The 10,070-nt window shown below is 46.3% G+C and overlaps 2 protein-coding genes across 2 annotated transcripts; both read left to right on the top strand.

Moving 5' to 3' along the window:
* The first annotated feature begins 696 nt into the window (after positions 1–696).
* Positions 697–5,552, top strand: LOC127333862 (clavaminate synthase-like protein At3g21360). The gene is made up of 3 exons (XM_051360329.2): positions 697–1,225; positions 1,314–1,567; positions 5,056–5,552. Exons 1-3 carry the CDS (start codon positions 746–748, stop codon positions 5,399–5,401), a joined length of 1,080 nt encoding a protein of 359 aa, XP_051216289.1. The 5' UTR covers positions 697–745; the 3' UTR covers positions 5,402–5,552.
* A 341-nt stretch (positions 5,553–5,893) lies between these two features.
* LOC127333944 (protein ACCELERATED CELL DEATH 6) lies at positions 5,894–9,714 on the top strand. Its single transcript, XM_051360404.2, has 3 exons — positions 5,894–6,627; positions 8,151–8,695; positions 8,900–9,714. The coding sequence occupies exons 1-3, from the start codon at positions 5,901–5,903 to the stop codon at positions 9,599–9,601; spliced, it is 1,974 nt and encodes a 657-aa protein (XP_051216364.1). The 5' UTR covers positions 5,894–5,900; the 3' UTR covers positions 9,602–9,714.
* The last annotated feature ends 356 nt before the right edge of the window (positions 9,715–10,070 follow it).

The raw sequence follows: 10,070 nt of genomic DNA, 5'->3' as shown, positions 1-10,070 counted from the left end.
TTAATCTCATCCAAATATTCGTCTGAAAGACACTGTCATCGTGACACGAAACAACATCTGGGTGTATTCCCACTTAAAAATTGACGTAGCACCTGAAATCTGATCGTGTTTGTTAAGATTACTGAACCTTGCTCATTAGTCTCTATGGAAGTACTCCTACCAGGACACAAAGGAATCTTGGGGAACCATTCTCTAGCTTTCCACGGAACCTTCGTTTTGTCTCCAATTGTCTTTCTTTTAGGCTAATCGACAGAGTCCTGTGATTTTTCTTTATAGAATCTACGGCGGGCCAAAAGGCCGGCCTGAACCATTTCCGAGTAAAAACCAAGGTCATAAACAGAAAACTAGAGGCCAAGAGTAGCCTGTCACAGAGATTTTATTATATCATTTTTTGTGCCCTCGTAATTGACCGTGAGTGGAAAACTAATATGGATTTGGACTACTGATAGGCAGAATGTTCATTTCAAAGCTTCCACCTCAACTCAGAAGACAGGATAGTAGCTTCGTTTACAACTACCCTTCTTGCGACCTCATCTTTGTAATCTTTCTTTTGACAGTGACCTCTAGACCGCGGTTGTGTTACATTTGGAACTCCATAAACTACCGAACCAAGTCCAAGCTCAGTGTTGACGACTTGAGGTCTATAAGTAGCACCAAGCTCCAGCATTGCTCCTTCAAGTTCTCAATCTGCAAATACGCAGCAGTCTAGCAACACCAGACAGAAATACTGTAGGAAGAAATCACCATGGAAGGCAGCGGTGACCACGAAGCTCTCATGGCTGCACTGATGGCCAACAGGCAGCTGCTAGAAGCCAAAGTAGCCATCAACAACGCGATACTCACCGCCAACGACGTACCCACCTCGCCGCCCGGTGATTTCTTCGTCGTCGGCGAGTGTGACGGGCAGAAGACCATAGACGGCGAGCAGGTACCGCTGGTCCTGACCCCGGCAATCGAAGGCGGCACCCGGCACGAGGCGCTCGTGGCCGCTCTGAGGGCCGAGAGGGAGTGGCTGGAGGGCAAGGTGGTCGCCAACAGCGCCGTGCTGCTGCGCGGGTTCGGCGTCCGCGACGCGGCGGAGTTCGACGCCGTCGTGGAGGCGCTGGGGTGGCCGGACATCCGGTACGTCGGCCCCGCGCCGCGCACACACGTCCACGGCCGCGTCTGGACCGCCAACGAGGGGCCCCTCGAGCAGAGCGTCTACTTCCACCACGAGATGGTGCTGGTGAGTCACTTTTCCCTATCAGCAAAGAGTCGATGTATGCCTCTCGCCTCCAGTGTTCATGTATTTGTGTCTCTTGTTTGGATCAAAGATCAAGGAGTTCCCGGAGAAGGTGATACTATTCTGCGAGCTGCCGCCGCCTGAGGGCGGGGAGACGCCGTTCGTGCCGAGCTTCCGGGTGACTGAGCGGGCGCTGGAGGAGTTCCCGGAGATGGTGGAGGAGCTTGATGTCAAGGGGCTGAGGTACACGTTCACGGCGCCGAGCAACAACAACACCGGGTCCATGAGAGGGAGAGGATGGGAGGACGCTTTCGCCACGTCAGACAAAGCTGAAGCAGAGAAGAGGTATAACACGATCAGCTTCGTGGCTTCCTAGCCAACTTCGTAATTTTTTTTAATGTGTGTGACTTTTTCTCTGTTGGTTTAGAACTATCTTCATTCATTCTTAGTTTGATAGATGATGTTATCGAATTTTAGTTGCAACTCGTTACTAGCATAAATCATGCAACAAATCTAACGGACTCAAACATTTTTCTTAGTTCCATTGCATCTCCACTTGCATTTGGAAAAATCTTTATTGCAACTCTATTTGTAGCTGAAAAAACTAAGTTGCAACTTACGTGCACGAATCATGAGGCAATCAAATGGTGTAGGACTTGACTAAGCATGAACTTAGTTTTTACCTAGTTGAAAACTAGCAAATGTAGTTTTTAATTGGAGGTGCTAATTCTCAGTCGAAGATTGTCTTGATTCTCAGTAAGGTGATTTTTGACGATTTTGTTCTGTATTTAAAAAAATAGTGTGAATAATATTTTGTTGTGTAAATTCTCACTTAAAATTTACAACCCATTGGCAACATAAAAGTACTTCATTGTAACCCATTGATCACTAAAAATTCTATTTGCAACCATAGTTGCAACTAAAAAGTCTTAGTTGTAACGTTGAAAAAGTTTCACCTTTAACCCCATCCACAACTAGTTTTTAAAATTTGCACCCACACCAGCACCTCACTAGATGGACGAATCATGATGCAAATTCAACGGTTATGAATAAATAGCAAAAATATTTATGTTCCCATGATGAAACTATCAAAATTGTTCATATTGTCCCTAGGACCAGCCCATAGGCTGGTCAATTAGGTCCAGGCGGCCCCGATCACCGGTAGAAGGAGGGTCCATCAAAATGTACTAATATCTATCATACTAAGATACTAAAAAGTTTACAAGAGGTGATTATCCTAGATTAGTAGGTTTTGGTGCTATCGGTGGTACCGGGTTTAGTTAGGTTGCTAGTGTTGATCTAATAGATGTGCAAATTGTACTAAAATCCTTCTTAGTTAGATTTTCTTGGTCAATTCCATGCATAAACTTTTAGTAGCCCTTCTTTGCGCTAGACGATACAAGGCACGTTGCAGGCGAACATATGAAATAATGAAACCGTACATGCAAAAATATAAGAATACATGGTATTTAAATAGTAGTAGGTGATTACAATGATGGATGCTATTTCAGTACCAAGTATAGAGCTAGCATAAAAATCTGTTAACTTACAACAGAATCCCATTACACCTCACAAGATAAATTTTACCAAAAAAACCTGAAAGAAATCTTACCATTAATTCAATTTATCTCTTGAAGTTTCTATAGATATGTTTACATGTAACCATGTGCTAAACCAATATTATGATATTTTAAAACCATATGTTTAGAGATCTCTGCCAAAAATTTGTATAATATTATATAGCTTACGCAAATTCCGATGGATAGTCTATGAAGGAAATAATGTTACAAAATTTACTTTCAATAATCCAAATGTAAAAATAAAATTTTAACTTTGTTATATGGTTAACTGTGCCAAAAATAATAAATTGTACTCACTAAGACTATATCATGATGAAGCAATAAATAAGTATGAATGTTTAGTACAAATCGATTTGCCGTAGGTCAAATAATTCTTAAACCACTCCACCTTATCCAGTGACGACTATAACATCGGATAATGTTCCAAAAGACCGAAACCGTTTTCTTTTTTACTACTGACACACATATATGTCTAATTCATACTTTAATATTGTCTAGGGTGGCAACTAGCAATGATTTAGCATGTCAAAATATTGTTAAGCTTTCTTTGAGAAAATAAGATTAATTTTGCATAATTAAGTAGAATATCAAAATTCTAATAGAATATAAAAAATAAAAAATATGTTGAAAATAAACAGAAAAAATCTGTAAGGCATGATTATTATCACAAACAATTGGGGCGAATTTAATTTTTATAAATATTTTAAAATTAAGATAAATAGTTATAAATAATTATTTCACATGGATCTTTATTGTTTAAAATATATATACCTATATAAAAATATAGTTTTCCTTGTATGTTTGAATGATATATTAATTTCTTGATCTCTGATTATTTTCTTTCCCCCAATTTATGATTCTTTCCCATTATTGATATATTCTCAAAAAAATTGAAATACCCTAGACTATATCGTTAATAAAGTTCCTTCATCCTTTCCAATTTAGGTTTTACAGATTTTCTTATATTTTATATTTTGGTTTCTCCATTCATTCTAAATTGTCGACTATGTCGATAGACACAATTCTACCCATAGAAAAAAGGTGCATATCCTGCACGCCAACAAAATCTAAATGATTCTTGGAGAGAGGGTGGGCATGGTCTTGATAGTTCAATTGTATTGAAATTTAGGGTTTCACAATATTTTATTTTCTAATGTCTAACTAAACAAACCTCCAGGCTAGATTTAGTTATTTATGTGATATATTTTAGTTATCTAAACCTTCTATCGGCCAAACAATTATTGGATTCATGGTGAGGAAATCCTTATACTCAGTACTCACATGTTTATCTACCAGGTTTTCCACATTTGTTTCTGTATTGGAATTAACCTTTCATCAATATTATTTCACAAGAATATTATACAACCACACAAGCAAGATTTTAATTAACCGCTGCTTCTACATACTAAGAGTCTAAGATGCACAAAGCCAACACACCCATATCGTCATAGTAAGAACGGTCTAAAGAAAGATGTAGTGAAAAAAACTACGGTGGGGGATCTCAACTCGGAGCCCTGACCACCATCGATGATGGCTAAACAACGTATTCGTGAATCACTGCAATTCACACACATCCTCGATGTGAGCATCAAAATATACCCTCCATTCGAGAAGAATTAATCCTCTTGAAGCCTTGAATTCTTCTGAGAAAAATTCAGTAGATTCCAAGGTCAAACCATGCACAATGAGCCACTTGGAAAAATCAGACTTGCTTTCATTATGCAATTCATTCTTTTTTTAGTGTAAGAATAGGTAATTGCAGGCCAGGATAGCAAAGATAAGTCAACTAAGAAAGTGATAGTTGAACTTGTTGTCACATTATGGATTTAAAATTTATATAACATGATTTTATGTTTTCGATAAATCCCAAATATTGAGGGCAACATTTTTGCCTCCTAGCTCCTAGGAGCATATGCTCCCATTGCGAACATTAAACTTGCAACAAAAAAATTAAGTAAAAAAATCAATATTATTGATAAATAAATATTAGTATGAAAAAATTTGTGAAGAAAAGACACATTTTGTGCAGAGGGAAGAAATAACAAAACAAAAAAGTGCTCCAAAAGCGATCATTTGAGTACCAGATTTGGGTTCTTGCAGCAGCAACTCTATTTATTTATTTATTTATTTATTTATTTTATAAACAATTACATGTGCATATAAGACATATTCAATTATTATGTATATATGTCGAATATGATAGTATACTATCAAAAACAAAATAAAATAATTCATAAGGGTGTATGGTTGCAGGGCAAAGGCACTAGGAATGGACGTGGAGTGGCTCCTGGACGGCGGCGTGAAGACGATCCTGGGTCCCCGCCCGCTGACTCGCGTCTTCCCAGGACGCAAGGGCCAGAGGATGTGGTTCAACACGGTGGTCGGGATGCACGGCAAGGAGCTGAGCTCGGCCACGGCGGCCGACGGGTCCGAGATCCCGGCGAGCTTCGTGCAACGGTGCGAGGAGATCATCGAGGAGGAGAGCATCCAGTTCCGGTGGCGCAAGGGAGACATCCTCATCCTCGACAACCTCGCCACGCTCCATGGCCGGCGGCCGTCGCTGCCTCCCAGGCGAGTCCTCGTCGCGACCTGCAAATGATGCATACAAGAGTTGCCACGTTAGGCCACGAAAGCACATTGCGAATACGGGGCAGCTCACTTGGGTTGCCCTTCTGTGACATACATTTTTGTTTGTTTAGTTTTGGTCCTTTTGGGATGGTGTGTACCATACATATGCTCTCCTTAACCTTAAGCACTTGTATATCAGTATGGAGAATGCATGATGGCGTGTTCCATGAGGCAAAGAAGTGGAACATCTGAAGAAAGGTACATCGAGACTGAGTGACATTTTCGCTGCCGCTTGCTGTCTGAATCATATTCCCTACTAGGCGGACCCGCTCCTACGTACTGGTTCTGAGTTCTCACCATTACGAATCGCATCTCTCAATTGTTTTCTCAAGGCGGGAATAATTAACGAGAATTCTCTCCTTATGCTTTGAGTCAGGCGAGCAGCCTCTTTATCTGTCTGCCAAGTACCTCCGAATACAGCTAGACACATATATGCGGCTGAGATCGAGCTGAGATGCGGCAATGCCAGTATGGGTGCAGAGAACACAAAGCAGACTCCCAACCTGTATGAGGCCTTCGAGCCGCACCATGAACTTCTCGCGGCAGCGCGAGGAGGCGATTGGGGCCGGCTAGAGCTTCTCCTAAGCAAGAAAGACGACGCGGCGGCACGCGAGGTCGTCATCCACGTCGACGAACCTGTCGACGTCCAGGTCGATGCCTCGACGGCGGTAACCCCCGCCGAGGCTGCCACCGCGGCGCGGGACTCCGTCCTCCACGTGGTGGCCTCGAGGGGGGACGGCGACGAGTTCCTGAGGAGCGCCACGGTGATCCACGGCAAGGCCGGCCACCTCCTCCAATCCCGGAACAGCAACGGCGACACGCCTCTGCATTGCGCCACCCGCGCCGGGTGCGGCAAAATGGTCACTCACCTCGTGGCTCTCGCGAGGAAAGCTGGCAATGGCGACGGCGGCGACGATGAGAAGGTGAAGACGATGCTAAGGATGCAGAACGAGCAGGGCGAGACGGTGCTGCACGAGGCGGTCCGTCTGGGCAACAAGGACATGGTCGACCGGCTGATGTCGGAGGACCCGCAGCTTGCTCGCGTTCAGCCGGCCGATGGCACCTCGCCCTTGTACCTAGCCGTCTCGCTGGAACACGACGACATTGCGCGGCAGCTGCATGAGAAAGACCAAGCGCTGTCCTACTCGGGACCAGACGGCCGGAATGCCTTACATGTAGCCGCTCTCAAGGGCAAAGGTGAGTTTACAATATTTTCCAACTCCTAGCATGCAACTGAATAAGGGCATCTCTAGCGGATACGGCAAACCGTAAACCCTAAATCCGCGTATCCAAGGCACCCCAATGCGGATTTAGGGTTCGAAAAACGCATGCGCAGTTTACATACGACATAAATAAACTGCAAATTTAAAATTTGATTCGCGCTTTCATACAACGGGAGTTCAACAGCGGAGCCTAGTGCTCCGCTCATCTAGGTCAATGTCGCCGCCGCGGCGAAAAAAATGCAGTAAAACAATCCTACCGGAGCTACATGCCGCGGCGGCGGAGCCGGCAGCCTACTCGCTGTCGAGCTCAATGTAGACCTTATCCTGCGTCACCTGCTCGCGGCGCCACTCCTGCTCCTTCTCGGCATCGCGCGCCGACTTCTCCACGAAGAGCTTCGTCACCGTGCCGAGGGCCGCTTCGGGGACGAAGTCACCCGTCTTGAGCACGTCCTGCACCTCCTTCTCCATCCATGTCGCGATGGCGGCGATGTCCTCGTCCTCCGCGTAGTCGGCAGGGTTGAATCGCGGCGGTGGGGGCGGCCCACTCGAGCTCGAGCCCTCCGAGAAGGCGAGGCGGTGCGGCACCGGGGCGCTGGAGGTCGCGCGGCGCGGCACGCTGGAGCTGGACGCCTCCATGTCGTGGGAGGTCGACCTGCGCGGCGGCGGAGCCCGCGACCTCGACGCCTCGAGGTCGCGGTGGTACTACGGCTCCCACCGCTCGAAGGCGTGCGGCGGCCTGAGCCCCTGGTGCAGCCACCGGTACGATCCGCGGATGTGGGCGGCGTCGGAGGTCCGCCGCTGCCGCTCGATCTACGCGGCACTGAGCTTGCCGCCGCCCACTCTACCTCCCCCCGCATCCTCCCTTACCTCCGCCGGACACCATCTCGCCGGGATTTGTCGCCGACGCGCGCGAGTTGGGTGGATTTGTCGACGGCGGCAAGCGGAGAGGCGGAGGAGCAGATGGGGTTTGGCCCTCATCGCCTCACCGATCGCTATAGTTGCGGGCAAAATGGCGATTTGGGCTGCGGCCTAGATCCCATATCCGGGCCAGACCACCGATGCAGGGTCTGGTCTGGCCCAAATTTGCGCCGAAAACCGCATATCGGCCCGCCGCCGCGTTTGCGGGCCGATATGCCGTATCTGCTAGAGATGCTCTAAGAGGGCCATTCCAATAACCAGAGTGAAACGAAGCGGTCCGTCTGGGCAATAAGAATATGCTGTATTTTTGCTTCCTCCCTATTTTGAGTTTTTGGCTGCGGTTGTGCTGTATCCGGTCTGTGTATTCTCATGTTTAGATTTTTTATTTTTTTATATTTGTTTGTACAAATTTAAATATTCATTCTCCTTCTTGGATCTTAAACTTATATTGCTTTTTAATATATAATGATAATAATTAAATTTCCATGTTTGTATTCCAAATTTTAAAGCTTACAGTCTGAACTCTGAAGTCATTGTAACTTTTAGCTACATAATTTCACTGATATCTAGCAACTGCAGAAACAACAAATATGCTATTGGAATGGAACAAGGATCTCATCAAACAAGCAGACCGATCTAGTAGAAGCACACCTCTTCACTTCGCGGCATCATGGGGGGAGCACGAGGTGATCAGCCTACTGCTTGCCGCCGATCATTCCGCTGCTTATCAGGCTGACATCGACGGATCGTTCCCCATACACGTGGCGGCGTTTGCGAACAAAGTGAAGGCTGTCTCTGTCTTGCTCAAGGACCGCGAGGACAGCGCCGAGCTACGCGACGCCAACGGCAGAACCTTCCTCCATGTGGCCGTCCTCGAGGAGAGCCAGTCCGTGGTGACGTATGCTTCCAAGCTGCAGAGCCGGAAATTTGCGTCGTCGGTGATGAACATGCAGGACAAGGACGGCAACACCGCGCTTCACCTTGCGGTTAAGATGGGGAACCTTTGGATCTTCAACCCTCTCATGAAAAACCGAAAGGTCATGCTGAATCTGAGAAATAACAATGGCCAAACGCCGCTTGATCTTTCATGGACCATGATACCCGCAGGGGTGCATTACGGATTGGTAAGCATTTTAGTCGTATTCCCTTCGTTATATAACTTTTGTTGTGGTTTTAGTTTGAATTTAAATTAAAACCACCATGAGAATTATATATGGGATGAAAGGAGTACTAACTAGGTTCATGCTTGTACAGTATATGCTCCTTAATTCTTTCGACTATGCTGATGCTTACGTTGCCACTGACATGTTCTCTTATAATTTCTTCAGAACCCAAGTATTATGATACATAAGTTACTACAGGATGCAGGCGCTAAGAACGGCACTTTCAGATGTGATCACTTCCACAAGAAACACATTGCTAAGCTAGACAAAGAAAACGAAGCAAAGAAGATCACCGAGTCCACGCAGACCATCGGCATCGCTTCCGTTCTGATTGCGACGGTCGCGTTCACGGCAGCCTTTGCCCTGCCCGGCGGCTACCGAGCCGACGACCACAAGAAGGGAGGCACACCGACACTTGCCGGGCACTATGCCTTCGACGTCTTCATTATCGCCAACACGCTGGCCTTCATCTGCGCCGGCCTATCCATCACCAGCCTCATGTACGCGGGGGTCACCTCCGTGGACATACGCACCCGCATGATCTCCTTCGTAATCTCGGTGACACTCATGGCCGGCTCGGCTCGGAGCCTCGGCGCAGCCTTCGTGTTCGGGCTGTACGTGGTGCTTGCTCCGGTTGCGCGCGCGACAGCCATTGCGTCTTGCGCGATCACCGCTCTCGGGCTGGTCGATGCAGTTTGGGTCTTCCTGATGGTGGGCAATGTTGAGCTGATGCTGCTCAAGAGGCTTGGAGTTCGGGCATGGTGGAGGCTGCCACGGGCGGTTCTCGTCACGTCGATGTCGCTCTTCTGGCCCTACATTGTGATCGCCGGCGTGCTAGCGTTGTCTAAAATTAAGAAAATGCATTGAATTATAGTGAATTCGTGTATACATGGTTGTAACGGCATTTTTTTCTCGAGCGCCTAGTTTTATATTTGTATTGGTGACGATGAAAGTGAAAACAACTCTCCCTGAAACCAAAATAAAACCCTACGAAAATGATATATTACAAAGTTTCACGATCCAAATCCCATTGCGTTTAGGAGAAAAATACAAACACTGTGAAGACTACATGTTTTTTCTTCAGAAAGATTCGTGACATGATCTATCACTAGTATAAAAGGGGGCTTCCTTCCAGCCCTTTAGTACCGGTTTCCTTATGAACCGGTACTAAATGGTGCATTACTACCAGTTACACTGACCAGGTCTTTAGTACCGGTTCGTAAGGATCTTTAGTACCGGTTCGTGACATGAACCGGTACCATGAATCGGTACTAAAGGTTTTCCTGCTCCCCACGCACATCCACCCCCCCCCCCCTCCTCCGTGGATCGCCTTTTT

Source organism: Lolium perenne, chromosome 5, assembly GCF_019359855.2.
Source record: "Lolium perenne isolate Kyuss_39 chromosome 5, Kyuss_2.0, whole genome shotgun sequence".
Lineage (NCBI taxonomy): Eukaryota > Viridiplantae > Streptophyta > Magnoliopsida > Poales > Poaceae > Lolium > Lolium perenne.
This window is presented reverse-complemented; position numbering and strand designations above follow the sequence as displayed.

Coding starts and splice junctions, on each gene's coding strand:
- LOC127333862 (XM_051360329.2), top strand. CDS start 746: ATGGAAGGCAGCGGTGACCACGAAGCTCTCATGGCTGCACTGATGGCC. Junction 1,226..1,313: donor TCCACCACGAGATGGTGCTG/GTGAGTCACTTT, acceptor TTTGGATCAAAG/ATCAAGGAGTTCCCGGAGAA. Junction 1,568..5,055: donor AAAGCTGAAGCAGAGAAGAG/GTATAACACGAT, acceptor GTATGGTTGCAG/GGCAAAGGCACTAGGAATGG.
- LOC127333944 (XM_051360404.2), top strand. CDS start 5,901: ATGGGTGCAGAGAACACAAAGCAGACTCCCAACCTGTATGAGGCCTTC. Junction 6,628..8,150: donor AGCCGCTCTCAAGGGCAAAG/GTGAGTTTACAA, acceptor TAGCAACTGCAG/AAACAACAAATATGCTATTG. Junction 8,696..8,899: donor CAGGGGTGCATTACGGATTG/GTAAGCATTTTA, acceptor TAATTTCTTCAG/AACCCAAGTATTATGATACA.